Source organism: Tinamus guttatus, unplaced genomic scaffold (genome assembly GCF_059628265.1).
Source record: "Tinamus guttatus ecotype Peru unplaced genomic scaffold, ASM5962826v1 Tinamus_guttatus_pri_ptg000070l, whole genome shotgun sequence".
Taxonomy (NCBI): domain Eukaryota; kingdom Metazoa; phylum Chordata; class Aves; order Tinamiformes; family Tinamidae; genus Tinamus; species Tinamus guttatus.
In genome coordinates this window covers 1,802,596-1,824,533 of record NW_028288604.1, presented here as the reverse complement: position 1 = coordinate 1,824,533, position 21,938 = coordinate 1,802,596, and the positions used below count along the sequence as shown (strand labels likewise).

Sequence of the window (21,938 nt, the reverse complement as noted above, 5' to 3'; positions counted from 1 at the left end):
AGCTCTTTGGGGCGACCTCGGGGGCGGTCCGGAGCCGCCGGGGCTGCGGCGGGGCCTGCGGCCTCCTCTCCCCGCGCTCCCCCGCTTTCCCCCGGCCCGAGGCCGCCTCGGCGCCCGGCCCTTTGGGGCCCTCCCGGGCCGGGGCGGCTGCAGCGCGGCAGGTGCCTCCTTCCTTCTCTCCCTCTCTCCCTCCCTCTCGCCACGTCAGAGGAGTTTCCCGGCGCGAGGCGGTCCCGGCCCTTCCTTCTCCGCCTCCTCCTCCTCCGCCGCCTTCCCCCGCTGCCGGGCGCGGCCGCCGGCGGCGCAGACGTTGCAGAGGGAGGCGCCCGCCGCCATGGAGGCCCGCTACAACCTCAAGAGCCCGGGTAGGTGGCGCCGCGCCCGGGAGAGGCCTCGGCCATCGTCCCGGCCCGGGTCCCGGTCCCGGTTCGGCCACGCCGCCAGGCCGCGCCAGGCCCGGGGGTGGCGGCGGCTCCCGCCGCGGGGCAGGTGGCGCCCCCCGCAGCCGCTCCCGGCCCGGGCGCCTTCCCCGGTGGGCGCGAGGGAGGCGAAGCGGCCCGGGCTGCAGCGAGGCGCCTCGCTCGCCTCGGGGCTGCCGGCAGGTCGGGGCTCGCGCCCCGTGTCCCCGGCGTCTCCACCGCGGCCCGTGGAGGCGGAGGGGCCGCGGGGCCCCGTCCCGCTAGGAGGGCAGCCGGAGCGACAGCGCGTCCCCAAGGGCCCCCTTGGCGCAGGGGCCCCCCAAGGGCCCCCTCGCACGAGCCTCCTGGCGAGGGCACGGAGAGGAGCGCGGCGTCAAATGCTCCCGACTTGGCACCTCCTGCGGCGGCGCGAGGTAACGGCCGCCCTGGCACGACGGTGGCTCTGCCTTGGGCCGCGCCGGCGTGTCCCAGCGCCAGGGCAGGAGCGGCGAGGGGGTTAACGTGAGGATGGCGGCGCCCGGCAAGCACGGGAGATGAGAGGCTCATTTACAAAGCACGCCTCGTTCCGTCGATGAATCCATCGCTAAATTATGTTTTGTGTTCCCTCCGCCCCTTCACACCCCGAGTTGCATAATGCAGAGGTCACAGGAAAGGCTCACAGAGCAGATCGAGTGCGGTCCGTGTTTTAAAACAGGAGAAGGCAAATGTTCAGTAGGTGGAGAGGCTGGTGTGTTGCACGTGCGAGCTCGGAAGGCCCCCAGACGCGCGTGCTGGTCGTGGCTGGCTGCGTTGCTGGAGATGTAACAGGGTGCTGCGAGTGGCGTCCCCGAGAGCGCAGCGGTGCCAGGGTTCGGTCGGAGAGCTCCTTCCTGGCTGCTCTTCCTGGCCCTGCGCGGTTGGAGGACAAAAGGGTCTTCCCTGAAGCGCGCTTGGAGCACCTGTGCCGAAAAATTCTATAAGAAGTTTTTCTAGGTTTAAATTACTCATTTCAGCAGTTGCCTTTTATCAATAGTCATGAAATATGTACATTGTCCCCTTCTGATCATCTTTTTTAAAGAATGATTGTTGCTTCAACAGTTACTCATTTTAATTTTTTTTTTTCTACTAAGAAGAGCCATTACACTTAGTCTGGCACTTCTTTTTGCTAACCAGGTAGATATATGCATTTATACCTATTTCAGTGTATGTTTTATGAATTTTGTGCCTTGTTGTGGTTAAATGTGTAGTTTAACAATGATACTTTACACTCGCTGTACAACTGAAGACTTAAGGTGGAAGTGAGGATCTTCTAATTCTAAGGTACTTTTTAGCTTATGAAGTGTGTAAGAACAAAAACACCATATTTATGATTTCAAACGGTTATCTGTCACCTGCAGACTGAATAGATTGGTTTTGGTAAGTGAATTCTTTAAAGACTTTTTAGAGGTAGTGGCTGGCCTCATTAGTAGAAAAAAATACTACTTTTGGTGTTGTTCTGATGCTGATAGAGGACAAACAAGGCTTGTAACCTTTAGTTCCCGGTCAAGTCTTGGAATTTTGCACGTCTTGTTTCAAGATAAAGCTCCGCACCTGCATAAGAAGCCTCTGCTGTTGAACACTGCTCTTGAACACTTGAGCAAACACAGGTCCCAGCTGCTCAGCTTTCATCAGTTCAGTAGCTTTAAAGAGAACAAATACTATTTATTATTTTCAGTGCTTTTTTTCCTGGTTATAGTACCTTCAGACTTTGTTGAAAATAGCCTAGAAGAAATTTTTGCTAAAAGAAACATGGATTTCTAGCTGCTCTCCATCCTAAGCCCAGTTCCCCCCTGAAGCTGTGACACATGCTGAAGTGCTGCTGTCTTGTGGCTCCATGAATCCCGACCTCGTATGGAGGTGCTGGATTCATGAATGAGGCTCATGCAGCCTTTCTAGCGCCTTCGTTTCTTCCCTGCCATTGAACAGATCACGTTTGCAGCAATATTGCTGCACAGATCTGTCCTGTCACTCACTGCTGCTAGTCAGGAGCATTTGTTCTCCTGGTCACGGGTGCTCTGAGTCACGGTAACAGTGTTGCCTTGTAAGTGTTCAGCCTGGCATATTTAAAAGGCAGTAAACGTGCATGGCACAAAATGCTTTGATGAAGCTACACGTAGTTAAATGTCATGGAGGCTCTGGGATGGAGTCGGTTGTGGGCAAAGCTGCTATTCACATCTGTCACGCTCTAAAAGAGCAAGGGCTATAGGGGCCCTCACCTATAGATATCTCCTCAAACAGTCTGTGAATATGCTTATTTTTTTAAAAAGGTCTTTTGGGAAGAAATAATAATCTTTGTAAGGAAAGAAATTTCACACTATGCACGTCAGATTTTTTTTTTTGTTATTGTCTCTATGAATCAAAGCCTTTCAAGCTGTTACTTCATGTTTTAATTTCTATTTTTGGTGCTTCTAAAAGGGCAAGGTATTTTCTCTTAGGATTTCAAAATGGATTAGTCAGTGTGTACCAGCCGGCTACCATATGGCTGATAAACCTCTTCTGTCAATATTAAAGCTCTGCTGACTAAAGCTTCATCCTCTTCATGCTTCAGGAACATCCTCATTTCTGAAACTTATACTTGGAATAGCCTCTTTTCTTTCTTTCCAAGTGCTGTGCCCCTTAGGCTGCTGCAGGATCAGACACCCAATCTTGTAGTCATGGTTCTGTAATAACAGGATTCATCAGTCTCACCCTGAGCTGGGTGTTACCAGCCATCTGAGCATGGACACGTTCGAAGAACCTTGTGGGTGATTTTCCCTGCTGGCCTTCTAGTTTCAGAACACTAAAAATTTGGAAATCTTTGTGTATAAGTGGACTTTGGTCTGATTTCAGTGTGTTCCTTTTGCTTCTCTGGCTGAGCTTTTCAGAACTGCAGTCTGCTATTCTGTCATGAACAGAAGCATAGGGGATGCTTAGGAAAAGAGCATAAAAACAGAATATCTAATGTATCCTCCTGGTCAGTGGTTGAATGATTAGCTTGAACTTTTCGTATTTTAGGTGGATGTGATCAGCACAGTGTTTTTTTGCAAAGAAAATGGTGACTCTCATTCTAATGAAACTTTAAACATCATCTCTTCATTTAAATGTAGTCACTCAAAATTAAGAAGTGACTATAAACTGCTGTGAAAATTTTAGCTGCCTGAATAAGTGATGGAAAGATTTATTTTCTGAGAATGTAGTTACGTTTCTGTGAAATAATGTGCAAGCATATAGGAAGGAACTTGATGTATCAAGTTGAAGTCAGAGGTGAACTCCAAAGGTAAAGGTAAATGGTGGAAAAACAAATACAAAGAAAGCAAAGGGAAGGACAAAGGGATTAGTAAAGTAGAGCTCACTTAAATAAAAGTCTGGTTACTTAATTTTACTTCTAGAGGGTTTACTATTTAATACTGTATCCTACAAAAGGATTACAACATTTCATAGTACTTTCCTGTCTCTATTGCAGTCACTAGTGCTGACGTATCATTCACGATTTCAAGCTCGCGTGGGAAATCCCATCTGTAGGTGACACACAGATAGGGACACTGTGCAGGTCACAGCAAACCTCTTAGTGCCTCTCTATGTTTAGCTTTATTAAAGGCTTCTCAAGGGAGCACAGCACCTGGGTACGAGGCACAATTCTCCATATCAAAGAGCTGTAGTAAAAGTATTGCATAAATATCCAGTCTGATAAGACTCTTCACTCTAATTCTCTAATTATTTTTTTCTTACTTGCATGTTTGGTGATCTCATCACTTAGTTTTATTTTTAGATATTGAAGCTCATTGAGTGTTGTTGTCTTATGAGAAATCATATATATTTTAAACACGGATTTAATCCTTTTTTTTTTTTTTTTTTTTTTTAAAGTGTGATTAGGTCTCTGTACAATTAAAAGATTGAGTGGCTTTCCTATGAATTTCACCCTGCATTTAATAATCTGCTCTTTCTTTGGAATGCAGGTCCCAAGTGGGTTCGGAGGTGCGTAGGAGGTGGGTGCTGCTGGGGCTCAGCACGTGGCACCATTTCCTTGGGGCTCCAAATACCCTTGGTGGTTACGCTGGCCAGAGCACCAGGCGTTGCTGGCTCCGCAGCCAGGTAGTGGGTGGAGAGGAGAAAAAAAACAAAACAAAACAAAAAAACCCACAAAAACCTACTCGGTCACAGCTGACTTTAAAAGGACTTTCCCAAAATGTCAGCCGTTACATTGAGTATAAGTTAATTTAAGAGTTATGGCTCTTATCTGGGATTTATTGCGCAGTTTCAGTGAAAGCTGGTGTCTTTTTACTTTTCTGCTTGTACATGGTATCATTGATAGGCAAGCAGGTAATGAAGATGGACCTTTATTTTACTTATTTTACTATTTTACTACTGGGCTAAGTAGCTAAAAATCCTCCTGGCTGGAGGGTGTTCATATATAAAGGCTATATTAATTTAATTGGAAAATCTGGACAGGTTTAAAGTAGACCGGATCTTCAGCTGTGCTATCATAGTCAACAGATCACGAGAAAAATGACTACTTCTTTATTTTTCTTCTAAGCAAAAGTCTAAATAGTGTTTGAAATGGAGACATTTTATTTATAGCAGTCAGGAAAAAAACAGCAAGTATTTGTTGCAGTACTAGAAGGTGTCAGTTCCTTTTATTCTTTTCTATATCACTTAACTTGAAAGATTGAACGATCTTTAGGTGTGTATCAGCTATTTTGAAATCCTTTGTTTGCTATTTTTTATTATCTTTTTTCAAAGAGAAGAGCTGAAAATGGACAGAATGAACTCGTCGTTGTGCTCTGGGGAAGCCGCTGCCACAGCGTGTCGCTGCGCTGAGACTAGCTTCCTCCGTGATCACCTTCAGGGATTTCTTGCTTCGTGCAGGGGTTAGGTCTGGCTGACCTGAGCCCCGACCATCCCCGTGCCTTGTAGCTTCAGCTTGACCCCACTGCCATCCCCCCTCGGCCTTCGTCTCCCCTCACCAGATCTGGTTTTGTGCTCAGTTCTTGTGCCTGGCTGCTGGTGCTTTGTTGCAGATACTTTACAGACCTTTAGAAGGTTGAGGTCTGGGTTCCTGCTTTCCCAGGGCACCTATAACCACCTTGTTACCCTGAAACAAATTCTGTTGTGTCACCACACAGATGTTTGCATTAGTATAATTCCAGGAACTCTTGTCAGCTTGTTCCATTGCCATGTGTACAGTTTACAGATAAAAATGAGCTACAATGTCTTCACGCTAATAGAACAAACTTCTACAAGACTAAAAAAAATGCTTTATTTTAAAAGCTTTATTCTCGTTTTCACAATAACAGACTTTTTAAAGATAGAGAAGATAAGAGTGTAGTTTATAGTAAGACCACCACCACTAATGCTCAAATCCTGTCACCCCTTTAAGGAGTACTATTTATATTTATGAAGATTGTTTGCTTCCATTTTCTGTGTATAGACTGTTGTCCTCGTCTGTGTTGTGTAGACTGTACTAATAGACTGTGCAATAGCAGAAAGGTTTGAACATGACTTCTAGGTGGGCCCAAGAGAAGAAGTTGTACTGAATAGGAATTGCAGGATAGCTTAACCTGGACTTAAGAACAAGAAAACGGATTTAACCAGGAACCACGTTGTTCTTGTTGGAAACTAACGTAGCTCATGAGCAGGTGCCTAGGTGCATTTCTGGACGGAACAAAATAACTTGATATCTTCAAATTTGAGGTGTGTTTCTTGTATTTTAACATGCACATTTGCTTTTCCAGAAATCTTTTAAAAGAGTTTGTTAAGCAGAGCTTTTGATCCCTAGAGCCTTTTCTTTCCTTTCTTACCCAGAAGAGTGCAGAGATCTTCCTCTTCCTTATCTTCTTCTGCCAGTATTCTTCTTTGCTGTGTAGAGTTAGCCCGGAAAATTTGATTTCCTCAGTGTTTAATTTTAAGGAAATTTTATTCTTTTAAACTGTTGTTTGTTTCTGTGAAAATACGGTTATTCTGTCATGATGACAGCTGTACCACTTTAAAAAACATATTACACTGTTAGGGAAGTGAGTAAGCAATGGTCAGCTGGTAATGCCAGGCTTTTTAAGTCGAGGAGTGTCTCACTGTCAGGATCACCATTAAGCTGTTGTGAAAGGGAATTTGGACAGTGTTTCTCCTTCTTCGTAGTTGTACAGTTGTGTGAATGGGACTTTCACAAGGATTTTGGTTTTAATTTGAATGTAGAAGGTGGAATAAGTCAACCCATTCGCTTAGAACATCTTAGGGAGGCAACTTCAGCATTTTCATTTTCCTCTTGCACCTCTTACGTTTTAACGCTGCACCTATTTTAATGGCATTTATGGTTTTCCTCACACCTTTGGTGCAATTAATAATCTTAACATCGTTTAAATCCCAGTATTCAGTCATTCTTTCCAGAAATCTTGTAACCATGGAACATATTTTCCATAACTTTGTCATTGTGTGACTCATTTACTCAGTGTGAGCAATTTATCTTGTGTCTTGGGTTATTAACTCATGAAGAAGTGATGTGCTGAAAAAGTTAGCTGAAAGGAGCCCTTCAAGAAATGCTTACTATTTTTATGCAGTGTGAATTAATTTATTCCTTTATTTTTCTGTCCCAATTTTTCTGTTTTTCAGCTGTCAAACGTTTAATGAAGGAAGCTGCAGAGCTGAAGGATCCTACAGATCATTACCATGCACAACCTTTGGAGGTTTGTTTCTCTATATGTTTGCAGTGGCTTATTACACTTTCTGTGTGCCTATGTATTAAAAACTTAGTTGTGTTTTTATATAGTAGTATATCTTCTTAAAATTGATTCCCTTCTTTTGGTGCTTTTTCCTGTGCTGAAAATCAATGGCAGAATTCCACATCTAATGCTATTATGGAACCAGGTCCTCAATGGAAGTATGTAATAATAATAGTGGTTTTATATCGTACCTGAGCAGTTTGGTTGTGTGGGTTTGTTCACATGTTTATTCTCACTGCACCTGAGACTGAGACTACATAAGTATGCTCTATGTTAACCTGAGTTTTATATGTCCCAAACTGATAGCTGGTTTAAGTTACTGAGCTGCTCAAAAAAGGTCTTAAAACTAAGTGATCTACATGGGGTCCTTATTTTGTGTGTGTGTTTGGGGCGGCGGGGGGGAAGGAAAGTATCATGTAAGTGAATGCAGGTCTGGCCTGGATGCATTGGTTTGTGAGAAAGAGCACTTGGTTTCCAGCACAGATAGGTGCTTCTTGAAGTCTGTTGAATAGTCAGGTAAGGTTCTGGACTGAGAAAGTAGTGAAATTATAGAAAAGTGAAACATATTATGATTCTGCTGACATATTAAAAAGATAATGCCTTGCGGTACTCACTTGTGGGATCTGATTTAACTCTTCAGAGAAAGGCATAGTATGCAACGTATTTAAAGCAAAGTGCATGTTTCTAGGTGTGATAAGTATACTTTATTATTGAGCTCGTCTCTATCTTGTTTTTTTCCCACCCACCTCAGGAAGAGGTGAGATGTGACTCCTAACTCATGCTACCAGTTAATAGTAGTTGCATCATCTCAGGATGAGAGCAGTGACTCACTGGGCAGAGAACAGGGAGATGCAGATGAAGAGATGGGCTAGAAATGTTGACAGTTTCCTTCTGTCCTCGGAAGAAGAAAAAAAAAAAAAAAAAGAAAAAACACTAAATAGGTGGCAACAGGCCTCATGGCCTCCAGCGGTAACCGCAGGAGCTTGAGTGGCGGTGTCAGGAGGTCTGACACAAAAAGCCAAGTGAAGATGCCTAAAGAAATGATACTTAAGGAGAAGTTAATTACACATCCAGTGAAAATTTCAAACTGTGCCTACTATGCGGTAAGGCAAGATGGTGTTTTTCAAAATTCTTCATGGGGAAACATGGGAACAAGAACATGGGAATTCTCTGGGGCTACCATTGAAGCCCTGCGTTGCACTGGGCGTAGAGGGGCTTGGAAAGGTGGGGCTGTTGTCTGTGTTCTCATTTGAGTCTGTTCCCAGTTCAGGATAAATTCTTATTCACTGGGGCAAAGAGCCAACTTTTCCTTAGCTGACCCTTTAGTTTTCCATCTTTCAGGTAATAAAGTTCTTATGATTGGTACAACCCTTGTAAAAGAGTTGAGTGATAGATTTGAATCTTCCAGCAAAGCTTTTGTAAGAAGATTATAAGATGATGCATTATTTCTATCTTTTAGTCAGAACCTTAGTGCAGTGCTGATTGTCCTGTTTTCAATTTGATTTTTTTTCTTTCTTTCAAAGCCTTTTTTTTCTGTTTGATGCTGTAGCCTGTCCTTGTTCCAAGAATGTGTTGATTAGTGTTGATGTTGTCTGTTTCTTTGACACACTCTTCTCTTTTTGTGGGGGGGCATTTTAGGATAACCTTTTCGAATGGCACTTTACTGTGAGAGGCCCTCCAGATTCAGATTTTGATGGAGGAACCTACCATGGCAGAATAGTACTGCCACCGGAGTATCCCATGAAACCACCGAGTATTATTTTGCTGACGGTAAGCAGATTTACCAGTTAGGCTTTTTTCATGTGATTGGTTTAGCTTTAGATATCTGAGAGCGAGATTCCTGGCACGTGAAGTATAATTGTTTTTGTGAAAAGGGTGGCCTAAGTACAGTTAATGCTGCTAATTAAATATGAGAAGTCTTCCAAGGTTACTTTGGTATTCTGCAGTTATATAAAGCTTTGCCCCTGTACACAGAAACTTTTCCAAGGAGTAACCACTCCTCGGAGCTGATGAGAATGCAGTGGTCCAATTTCCCTCCATGGGCCTCTGCAGCCTCTGCGTTGGTGCATGTAAGAAGGCTGACCTGTGTCATGGGGAAAAAGTCCGTACTTCTATGTAGTTTCATAGAGCTACAGCTTCTCAGGCTCCCTGTGTGTGGTTTGTGGATTACAGGAGCAACAGTGAAGCCACCTGGTTGAATATCAATCAAAGAATTTAATTAATGTAATTATCAAATATCGTTTGGATATTGATTTTATTTTATCTTTTTTTTTTTTTTAACCTGCCATCAAAAAGCAAGGGTTAATTTCAAACACCTTTTGTTATATCCCCCTTCTTTTAAAGGCCAATGGCAGATTTGAAGTGGGGAAGAAAATTTGTTTAAGCATCTCGGGGCATCATCCTGAAACGTGGCAGCCTTCATGGAGTAGTAAGTAACAATTCTTCAGAAAATACTATCCCCACAAAGCAGAAGATCTTTAAAATGAAAAATCTCACAAGCAATACTCCTTCACTGATATTTTTCTTGATAAGTGCACTGACGTTTAGAAAAACTTCTCTCATGTCTCCCTGAAATTTAAGAAACCCTATAGTTACTGAAACTTGTCTCTGAGAAATGAGTCCAACGGTAAGCCCATTGCCACGCTGCCTGCTAAATCATGTCCCCAAGTGCCTCACCTACGTCCTTCCTGAACACTGCCAGGGGTGGTGACTCCACCACTTCCCTGGGCAGCCTGTTCCAAGGCTTCACCACTCTTTCCACATAGGAATTCTTCCTAATATCCAACCTGAACCTCCCTTGGTGCAACTTGAGGCCGTTTCTTCTTGTGCTGTCTGCAGTTATTCTGGAGAAAAGACTGACCCCTGCCTCACAGCAACCTCCTTTTGGCTAGTTGCAGAGAGTGGCAAGGTCTCCCCTGAGTTGCCTCTTCTCCAGCCTATGCAAAACTATAAGGTTTTGCATATGTTAGTAGTTAAACTTTCTATTAACTTACTTCCAGTAAATATCTATTAAAATGCGTATTAAAATTATTTTTATTAAAAGTTAAAAGAAGAAAACAGAACAGGGCCCAATTGAATTGCAAGCTAATGATGCTGTTATCAGAAATGTTTGATTATTATGGTGTTAAAAGAATAAGTAGAAATTGCATTATGCAGACCCTGACATTAAATATTTTTTTAACAAAATTTTTTGGTAAAGTGCCTTGGCTTTTTGAATTTCATTAGTTTATATAAAGGAAAATGGTAGCATAGATGTTGTTAATAGAGGAGATGTTTTATTTGACAGTTCTTTTATGGATGTAGAATGCCTTATAGATCTGTCTCTTCCGCAGTTCCCATTTTTATGTTGTTCTGCCTTAGCATCTTTCTTCAGAGACTGTTTTGAAAGTCTGGATTTTACCAGGTTGCTAAGGATTTAATAAACCATTTCATCTTGTTTTATTCTTCTCATTACAAATCCTGGCTAATATAGGAGAGCTAACCGAAATACCAAGGCACTGCTAGCATGGTATTGAGGAAAAAGAGACTTCATGAAAGATTGATTTTATTACATTCTAAGAACATTATTTTGATCAAATATGCTAATCTTTACATTGACATAATATTTTTGTGGCAATTTAGCTTCCCTTCCCTGTGCTAGTTGATGGAAAATTAAGGACTTACCTTTTGCTTATAATATGAAGATTTTTAAAAACTAAAACCAGTCGCAAAAGAACAGTGCTGCTTTCATGAAGTTCATAGTTCTTTATTCTGTAAGCAAAACTGTTTCAGTGTTTTACACTGAATATAGAATCAGAAGAAATAGCAATTTTTCTCTGCAGCTTGTTTTTTTTTTATCTATTTTTCCAATTTTAGTAAGAACAGCTCTACTAGCCATTATTGGATTTATGCCAACCAAAGGTGAAGGAGCCATAGGATCTCTAGACTACACACCAGAAGAAAGAAGAGCGCTTGCAAAGAAGTAAGTGTTAAATTTGCTAATGTAGGTGACAACTTTGGATCTTATTTTTTTAGCATATGTTGTATTTTTTAGTGCTTGTATTGCATATTTATGTATTGCACATATAACTATAACAGAAGAGTTCAGGTTGGAATGGATCTCTGGAGATCATTTAGTGCAATCCCCTGGTCAGCCAGGGGAGTCCACCTGGATCAGATTGCCTAGGATTTTGTCCATATGGCTCTCTCTCTCCAAGAAAGGAGACTCTACAACTTCTCTGGGCAAACTGTTGCAGTGCTTTGCAATGCTCACACTTGCTTTTTTTTTTTTTTTTAAATAAGGTTTTGTATGTGCAGATGGAACTTTCTGTGTTTCTGTGTTTTGTCCATTGCCTCTTGTCCTGTCATTGGGCATCACTGGGAAGAGCTTGGCCCTATCCTCTTTATCTTCCCTTCAGTTACACGCATTGATAGTTTTCCCCTCAATCTCTTCTCCAGGCTGAACAGTCCCACTGCTTCCAGCTTTTTCTCATGTGAGAGATGCTCTGGTCCCTTAGTCATCGTAGTAGCCCTTCACTGGACTTGCTCCAGTAGCTCTATCTCTCTTTTATACTGGGGAACCCAAAACTGGACGCAGTGCTCCAGATGAGCAGAGAAGGGAAGGATCCCTTGACCTGCTGGCAATGCTTTTCCTGTAGAGTCTACACAAAGTGTGAAGTGTACACACTTCACACCTGAGCAGCTGCTTTGCTTGATCCTGCTTTGAAGAAGGAGTTGTGCTAGATCATCTGCAGAGGTCACTTCCAACCTCGACTCTTCTGTGATTCTGTGGTTATCCCTACATGACAGTTCAGGCCATTTTTCCACTCCATCTATCCCCCACATTGGTGAGAAGATACTTGAGAAGATCATATCCGTATCTAACAAAGAAAGTTACTCTATCAAAATTGTAACTGATGTCATCTTCTGCAGGCAGCTGTGAGCTAGTTTGGTTTGTATTCTGAGCTAATCAGAAGCTATGGCTTTCATAGCACTTTCATGGCACCGAGTCAAAGCTCATAAGCTCTGCTGAGAGGTAGAGTTTACTGGGTTTGTCTTGATATGCATTGCCAAAGCTCTCTGGTTTCTGGCTGGCTTGGAGAGCTACCTGCAGTGTGCCCTACAGGCAAACTGTTGTGTGCAAGAGAGTGAAGTGATGCTCTGACTCAAAGTGAAAACTCTTGGATTGATGAAGCACAACCTCCTAAATCCAATTTTATACTCATAATGGAGTTAACTCTCTATAAATTTATTTTTAATGTACTGCAGATGTAAAATAATCTTCTAAATGTTAAAGAATTATTAGTATATCATCTTGAGACTTCCAAAAAGAAAAAGAAATCCTTCAGTCCACAGTGATGGGTGATATCAATAATATGTAAATATGTCATGAGTATTTTCCTAAATGACATGAGACAATGTCTTTGTAGTATAGATCCTTCTTGACCTTTTTTTTTTGCTAGTTGGAGGTGAGGGAAAGTACTTTTAAGATCCTGGCCCTGATACCACTTGTCTTTCTGTGGATTGTTCTGCTAATAGTTTGCTTAAACAAGCATGTGGTAGTCGTACAAGAACATGCCATTCTGAGCTGTGTTGTTTGTGGCTAGGTCACAAGACTTCTGTTGTGAAATCTGTGGCACGTCTATGAAGACAGCTCTCTTACCACTAACATCAGGAAGTGTGTCAAGCCAGGCAGACAAAGAGGCTAAAGAACTTGCCAGACAAATTAGCTTCAAGGTGAAGTAACTGAACTTTTTTCTCTGTTTCTTGGATAGAAATTGGAAAAATTTGTAAATTGCAGTGATGTCCTAATTTCACAGACATTCATAATCGGTGCATTGGGAGCATATTTTGGAAGGGCATGGACTGAAGAAGGGAAGTGGGACTGGATATCTGAGAATGTGCCAGCTAATGAACTGTGCATGCAGAACTGACTTGTGCACTAGCTGTGCACTAGCACTGACTAGTTAATGTACCAGGGGATGACTTAGTGGATGACTCTAAACTGCCCAACTGTGTTGTTTTAACTTCCTTGTTTTCATTCAACAATACCTAGATGAAATTATCCAGATTGGTGTGATCATAAATCTTTTAGAAAAGTTTGGACAAAGCTATTTATTTTTTCACTTTGTGATTTTTTTTTCCCTTTTGGCTTATGAAACAAATAAAGCATTCACACATTAAAAAAAAAAAAGACTTCTAGTTCCTTTGAACAGCTCTGCAGCTGCAGATACTGAAAGTTGAACCTTGGTATGGAAATTGATATTATGCTGTTACCTCAAAAATGTGTGCTCTAGCTTGTGTTTTGGTGAGAATAAGGTTTGCTTAGCTAAATATGTAGTGTAAAAAATTGCATGTGTTGCATGCACAGTGTTATTTTTTCACTGTTTTTTTTTTCCACTAAACTTGTAAATCAGCCACTAAGGAAACTGCTGTGCGTGTGAGCAGGGGTCTACAGTGAAATACAGAATACAGTCTGTGTCACGGTGCAGACTAGATCCTCACCGAGGCCAGGGAAGCATTTATTCCCCGTGTGTCACCAGTGTTCTCCTAAGGCTGTCCCAAAGGCTGTTTGTGTGTGCCAGGGAAGTGAAGATCGCCACATGCTGAGCAGCGCTGCCTGTTCCGCACCATCCGCCGCTTCCGTCGGGAGCTCGCGCCTGGCTGCTGTTGTAAAATACTTATCATAAAAAATATACTACAAAAGTGAAGACATACAGGCACAGAATTTTAAAGCCGAGCTACCCAGAGGAGTGATTTGGACAGACTGCTTTTTGCTTTTGTTCTTGTTTTTTACAGCAAGTAATGGTTAAAATACATAGAATTATTTTTTTACTTGAGAACTGCTAATCTTTATCATAGAGATGCCAGAAATAGTAGGAAGAACTACTTTTTTTTTTTTTTTTTTTTTTTTTTTTAGGAAGAACTTTTAACTTAATTTCATACCTTTTTCAGATTTGAAACCAAAGAGTGACAAGTAAATATTTGCAATCCTAGTGTGAATTATTCTGGAATTCTTCGATTCTTTGTTGCTGGCCCATATTTGAGTCATAACTTGTGCTAATATTATGGTTTAGAGTGGTCAAGTGTGAAAGCAATGCAACGTTGTCAGATTATTTTAAATATCTTTGACAAATTAATTTTCTGATAATTTCAACGACAGATAAGGTTTCCTGAAATGTTATGTATTGAGAAATAGGATTTATTCTTGCATGTCAAATAGCAATGCAGAGGAATGTTGAATTATTTTCTCTTGATCCTATCAGCTTGTTATCTCTCTAGTGGTTTCTAATACAGTATTTGTTTCTTACTAATACTATTTCTGTCTACATTCGAGGGCAGGTGTTTACCTAGAATTAGATTTGGAGAGGTCATCGTTGTCACAAGCTGGGTTCGAGGTGCACTGTTTGGGAGACAGGACACTACAGGCTGGCAGGGGAGATAGAGACACATGGTTTGCTGATAAAATTAATTTGGTCCTCTGGTGTTTTTATTGTGTTTTTGATCCGTGTAATGTCTTTCAGTTCAGGACTATTATGCTGTGTCTTTTTCTATTTGTGAGGCATCATTGTTAGCCTAAATGTTATTTTAGTGTTGGGTGCATTCCTGATCCTCTGCATATCACTGCTGATCTGTCAACGCTTCAGATTTTGAAAGTTTGAGGCATTAATATTGGGCAGTGGTGCTTGTTAGACGTTTTATTAAGACATGTAAAAGCCGTATTTTTTTTTCCTTTTTTCGTGTTTGTGCTGCAGTATAAATGCTGAGAAGTGAGACAGGCCTAGGCCTGTGCAACGCAGGGCAGTGGCTGCCTGGGAGGAGGCTTCAGCACGAGAGCTGCTACATCCACATTAACACGTTAGCATTTCCCTGAGGCCAGTTAGCCCTGTTGAGAAACAGCTGAGAAGTAGTCTAATTCTTACTTAAGAATCCCAAAGAAACACAAGCCTGAAACACACTGCTTCCTCTGGCATCATTTTTTCCTGGATTTTTTTTTTTCCTCCAGTGTATTGGGGCTGTTACACCCATAATTATACGCAAACAAACAGAACTAAAAAGGTCCAAATCAGATCTGGCATTTGTGAACCGATACTTGTCCATCTATAGTCTTACTTTTCACTTCTGCACACTGTTGGTGTGCAGTTGAGCTATTTCACGCTTACATTTCAGTAAGTCTCTTGTATTCGTTAACGTGGGCGTTCGAAAACAGGCCAAATCTTTCTGGAAAGATTCTGATCTCATCTCTGACTTGCACGTGTGTCCCTCTTGCAGGCAGAAGTCAATTCCTCCAGGAAGCCCGATGCTGGCCCTTCGAGCACAGCAGGACTGAACCTCTCTGCCGCGCTACCGGAGCCCCAGCAGGATGGGGTAGCCAGAGCATTCCAGGATCCATCAAGTACAACGGTAGGGCTTGTGTCTGAGTTTTGTCCGAGGCAAACGCATCCATGATCTGAATGGGAAATGTGCACTGTAAGGCTGATGGGAAGCTACATTCAGAGTATGCAGTCCAGACATTTCTTCGAATATTCATGCATAATTTCATACAACAATCTTATCATGCCAGCTTTGGCAAATGGCATGTTTTCTAGAAAGTGATCTCTTCACTTTCACTTCTGTTGCTTAATAACAGGCTTCAAATAACTTTTTTGTAGTAGCTCCTATTCCCAGTAATTGTTTTAATGTATTGGTTCAAATTCATAAAAGTATTTGGTGTTTGAGTACTACAACTTACTATCTATGTAGTGTTCTTGCAATAGAATTATTAGCCACAAGCAAAAAAATGTGTCAGTGGTAATTTGTTGCATTTAAATATTGATAAAGGATATTTTTCTGTTTGCATAACCCCTTAAATAAATTTGCCTAAAATATTCTTACCATTTGAAGTAAATGACGTGACATTTGCATTTTAATTCTGCTAGGTATAGGGCTTACATAATCATTTCGGAAGTGACCAAGGCCTGGTACTGGGCCAAGGCAGCTGCCGTTATGACTGCAAATGCAATCTAAATTCACTGATAAATTGCAGACAAATCCCAGATAAGCTGTGTTTTATAGAGAGGATGGGGCTGCAGATTGGTTAAAAAAACCTAAAACACGTCAAATAACGTCAGACCATCTGTTGCATGTTTGCAACATATTTTCAAGCTATGTAGAAATACGCTAATATTATACTTCTTTTTCACAGTAAGGATTTTTCCTGATTTTTTTTTTTTAAGGATTTAATAAACCCTTTTATTCTATTCTTCTCATTACAAATCCTAGCTAATATAGTAGAGCTGACCAAAGTACCAAGGCACTGCTAGCATTTTGTTGTGGGAAAAGGGAGACTTTATACTAATTTTGTAAGTGATGGTTAATTGGATTTTTAGAAGAGTGGGCCCAAATAAAATGAAAGCTTTAATCATTATATAAATTCCATAAACATTTTTATGTATGATAGACCTTAACTATAAAAAGTGGATTAGTGTTTTATGGGATCAGAATGTCACCCTCTGTCGCTATTGTTGTTTTAAGTTCAAAAAAAAAATACCTGTGTTTCTGAACTGAGGGTAAAATGTTTACCGCTTACAGTAGAAGCTAATATTTAGTTAGTTTTTTATTTAAAATCTGCTATTGTGAACCTGAAATTCACAGCACTTGGAGAGTAAAAAGGACAAAGCTGCCCGACTGCTGATGTTGAATTGCTGTATTGGCTTGTGTAGTTCATTCTGGGATAGTAGATTTAATGCGTGTAATGCACAAGTCAAAGGACTTTTCTGTCCTGCTCCATGATGGAATGAGAGCAGTAGTGGTGCAAAAGGAATGGAGTGTTGCCTACGCAGAGGAGTGTTGCCTCTCTTCTTGCCTTTGGATGAGTTGTAGCCAGTCTTCATTAAAAATGTAATGATAAATAGATGCTAAAGAGAGGTCTTTATTGTAGGTGAAGAGGTGAGAATGTTTAGACTACCCTTTACTTTAGGGGGGAAAAAACCCCTTTCTACAGACTACTACTTTATGGATAAAGATATGGCTTGAGATATGGAAAGGTATGGATATGTTTTTTTCAAGAACCATAGTAAACTTTAGGCCATTTAAAGGTTTTTTTTTTTCTCCAGTGAGTTAGTGACAGACAATTATGAATACAGTGAGAAACCCGTCAGGGAAGCATTTAACTAAATTTCTGTGTGAAAGAACACACTAAAACAGATAGGTTTGCACAGCTTTGAGTGCCACCTCTCTGCTCCATGCAGGCAGGAACTTTCTCATTCCATCAAGAGAGAAATATTTTAAATTAATGTTCCCTTTTGTGAGCTTTCCCTTACGAAAAAAGGAATATAGACCTCACTTTCTAAAGAAGCACAGAAACTCGTGCTAATGATAGTTCACTGTTCAACTTTTTTTTTTTTTTTTAATAGATTTTGAAACTTAATTTGCTGTGGCAAGTTCTGTTTTAGTAATGGTAATGGTAACACTAAGAGCAGTGCTACGCTAGTGTGAACCGACCCTGGTGGTGTTGAGGTCTGCTCAGGGTAAGGTAAAGGGTCATCTGTGCTTCAGTACACAGACTTCAAGGGAAGTGCTGCTGGAAGCTAAGCTGCTAGAAGTAAAGGCTCATCCTGTCCTGCCAATCGTAGTGCCTAAATCCCCATGGGCTAAACTGGCAGTCCGAGCTTCTCCCAGGCTCACGGCAGCCCCCGAGCCCCAGGCAGGCTCCAGCAGGGCCCCTCGTGCAGCCCGGCCTGAAGGCAGCGGCGTCTCGCCGTGCTGCATGGGGTCCATAAACACGGCTGCTGCTGGGCGAGAGCGAGAAGGAGAAACCTCGAAACTGTTGCGAGAACTCCTTTGTTTTGACTCTTTGGCAATGTGTTAGGTCTTGGTACACCTGTTATTAATTAGGATATTGCAGTAGCATCCGGTACTACTGTGCAGACAGATCAAGTGAACTGAGCTGAAATCAGCACACCTGGAATTGCTGAGAGGGAGTTTTCCAGCGAGAAAATGAGACCTGTTCTGATACATGAGGCTACATGTCAGAAACCTTCAGTAAGTCTCACGTATGTACATTTTACCAAACTAGCCATACTGGCCAAGCTTGGCTGTCCTTGGAGCAAAGCCTTTTCTGCCGCTGCGAGCAAATTTCAAAATCTTCAGAAATAATAGGACACACACAGTGAAGTGTCACAGAGTGGAAAGATGAAAGAATAAAGGAGGTCACAATGTTTTGACCTTATTTAATTCTGTTTTCAGCATGCTCTGCCCCCAAGTCAATTAAGTTTTAAAGCAAAAGATGTGTAATATACAAGCATGTATAAATTATTGAACACACACTAGCATCTGATCCCAAAGTTTTGTATCCGGAATGATAACTTCTTTTCTGATCCAGCCTGCTCCTACATGTCCTCTTAATATTTGGTGGATGTTGATATGTAGAGAGTCCCAGGTGAGTGGATTAATTTGGCTTTGGATGGAGCTGTCTGTCCTCTGCTACACTGATCCATCTATATCTTTTCCCCCTAAAGCTAATTTATAGCATTGCAATTGTCAGCGAGGTGTGTGTGGAATTACAGCTCAGCTCATGCCTGTGTCTAGCACCTTGTCTCATTCACAACAGGGTTTCTCTATTCTGAGAAGACAAAACTTTATAAAAGCAATGTTAGTTTTTGCAAGAGCTGCTTTTTTCCCCTGAACACTTTAAAATTGAACCTGTTTGTCTTGAGCAACTGGGCTGTGTCATAGTGCTTAATGCTATAATGTTGGAAACTTTCAATACTGCAGGATTAGGCCAATGGACTCTAAGAACCCATAGCTACAGCGTTAGAAACTGAAAGATTGATTTTCTTTATTCTCCTGAGATGAACATCAGTTGCCAGCACACATATGTACTTTTACTACACATAGTGGTAGACCAGCTGTTGACCAGCAGAGGGCAGTAGGTGTGTGCGTGGATAGGACTGTGCTCGGTAATTCGGTTTGGAACCATTCGGGAGTGCTTAGGGCTTTTTTTCAGTGTTGTTCATTGGTGATTTTTTTTTTTTTTTTTTTTTTTTTTTTTTTTAGTGTCTCATGGTAATGAGAACAGAAAATTGGACCTACCTAGCCACAGTTAGCAGCGAACACTGCCAAATTAAAACTCTTTGGATCTTTCTCTTTCCTTTCTTGCTCTCTTTCCTCTTATTTTGCCTTTGATACAAGTGACACTTCAAATCCTCAGGGACTTAACTGTCTGAAGAGTTAGTGAAGCTTTTATCAAACTTAAAGGGGTTAAGCAAATCGTAGGCAAAGAGAGTTTCAAACAGAATATTTCAACTAGCTTAGAATTCAAACACTGTTTAACAAACTCATCGGTGTTTCCCCCAGAATAATTTTCTTATCCTTGGAACTACTAATTTGTAGGTTTAAACTAATTTGTAGGTTTTTTTTTTTTTTTAAGATGGTATAAGGACAAAAATGATGGCTATAAGAGAATCTTGTAACCATTGGGGAGATATTTACCCTTAGGCCTCGGCACAAGCTACCTGAAGAGCGTACGCGGTCCCCGTTGTTTGCGCAGGCGCGCGTTGCCACCCCCCGCGCTGCCCTGCCTCACGAGCGGCTCTGTGTTGTTTTCCAGCGCGAGGCTCAGGGCAGCAGTGCGAGGCCGGGCCCCGAGCAGCCTCCCAGCGCGACCAGCGGCGCCTCGCTCAGCCCCCGGCAGCGCCGGGCCCAGCAGCACAGCCAGAGAAGGCCGCCCTCCTCCGCTGACTTCAACCGGGGCCAGCAGCCACGGGTCGACATGAACCACACGGGATCGACCGTCCTCATCGTCCTCCTGACTCTTGCATTGACGGCTCTTATATTTCGAAGAATATATTTGGCCAATGAGTATAAATTTGAGTTTTAAGGGTTTTTTTCTGTCTCAAGAGCTGTTTACTTGAGCGCTTCGTTGAGCAAGGTTTTGGATATGATATGAGAACTGTTTACAAAAATTACTTTTTGTATTTACACTTGAGTCATTACCTACAGGTTCATTTCTTGTTTAAAAAGAAAAGTTGGACATCTAATTATCACAAGTGTTAATCGACTGCCCTCTAGATAGTTGCAGAAACCATACAGTGGAATGATAAGGTTTAGGCATATGAGGGGACTCAATTTGTGAGTAATTTATTAACTAGAAGAAGACAATTTAAAGAAAGTGGTTGATGCATTTTTTTTAAGGAACACAAATACAAATAATGACCCCTTCTCCGTTAGTATAAGATTTAACATTGGAGAAAGGCTTTTAAAATGAAACATCATTATGTGTTTGTGTTCAGTGAGCTCATCATATACAGGGAGTAATGTTTTGTAACCACTCTTATTTACCATGACACATTTCTGGGGGGCGGGAGGGAAAATGCATACGAGTTGGTTAAGATTTTGTCTTCTGTGTGTGAAAGGGGAAAAGGAATAGGGGAGCAAAGAAGGGGCCAGAAAACTAATTATTTTGTTTTTGACTTTGGAAGTACGATTAGATAATCTTTGATTTGAAGATTGAAAGATTTGAATGTCCTCTTCTAATACTGTCAATTGTATATCTTGCTTTTTTTTTAATTTGAAGATTATATAAAACATCTTTATTCTTGCAATAGTTATAAATATGTAATATAATTATTTACTCAGAGCTATTGTCTTTTAATTATATCATAAATATACATAGTGCATTAAACTAAATGTTTCATATTTGGGCTTATTTACTAAAGGAAACTGAAACTGTATCATACTTAAACTCTCTCTATATGAACATGCTTAAGAGAAATATTTATTAAAGCCTTGGCAGTAATAAACTATTTCAAGCCAGTCTCTGGTTATGCTTCAAATATCACATGTGGTTTTGTTTGTTTTGTTTCAGTGATTTCTTTTAAATATAAAATCAATAATGGACTCGGATTTTCTGTGTTATTAGCTAATAAAAATGAGTAACTGGTGACTTGCTCATGAATGCTGTGAAATCATGTTCGATCAAGAGACCTGAAGTTGTTAGGGCTTCAGAAAGGTGGTGATTTTTTGGTACTGAAGTATAAGTACAAGAAAGTAGTCAATGGCATAATGTTCCTCTTACATTATTGTTCTGATTTCAGTGTGCTTTAATATCTTAATTAAAAGCTAATGAAGTTTAGCTAATTTTCACTCTGCTGCTGTTGCAGATGATAGCAGTGACCAACTCAATTTTTCTCAGCAAATTGTTTCTCAGCAAATATTTATTAAGCTACCTACAACTCTAGGTTTTATGAAGTATGGCATGTATTCCTTTGTTTTGAAACATTACAGTAGCTATAACAACTTCCAAAAACAAATGAAGCCCATGGTGCACCTGAAGGAAACCCTGGATGTGTTCAGAAACTTAGAATATATAATATATGTATATATTTATTTTTAGTACTTGAGGATTGTTCATAGTCTTTCATTTGCAGGTGCAATGGAACAAGCATCATTCTTGAACAGTTCAGGCTACAGTAATTCACCAGCTGCTTTTTAGCTTTTCATTCTTACCTCAAAGTATTTTAAAAGTTCACAGGCCTGACTTTTGTAAAGACTGTCTGAAAAAGTGAGTATTAGTGGCGACTGTGGCTCGGTGTGATGTGTCTATTGCATGTGTAGATGTTTTGAGGATTGCTGTGTTTTAATTTCCCTTTAAAAATGAACAGTGAATAAAATTATTGTTTTTCAGAGGAAATAGCTCATATTTTGTCTTCAACCACATTTAAAAAAAAAAAAAACACAGACTGACTGAACTGGGAAGTAAAATCTCAACTGCCGTAAGACTACCAAAATAAATATCATTGTAAAATATACTCATCTTAAATGTGATGGCACAGGGAATTTTCTGCTTGAA

At 41.1% G+C, this 21,938-nt stretch overlaps 1 protein-coding gene across 1 annotated transcript; it reads left to right on the top strand.

Moving 5' to 3' along the window:
• The first annotated feature begins 278 nt into the window (after window positions 1-278).
• UBE2J1 (ubiquitin conjugating enzyme E2 J1) lies at window positions 279-20,992 on the top strand. Its single transcript, XM_088519779.1, has 8 exons — window positions 279-365; window positions 7,020-7,093; window positions 8,768-8,899; window positions 9,473-9,557; window positions 10,985-11,090; window positions 12,715-12,844; window positions 15,380-15,511; window positions 19,698-20,992. Exons 1-8 carry the CDS (start codon window positions 335-337, stop codon window positions 19,965-19,967), a joined length of 960 nt encoding a protein of 319 aa, XP_088375905.1. The 5' UTR covers window positions 279-334; the 3' UTR covers window positions 19,968-20,992.
• Window positions 20,993-21,938: the final 946 nt, after the last annotated feature.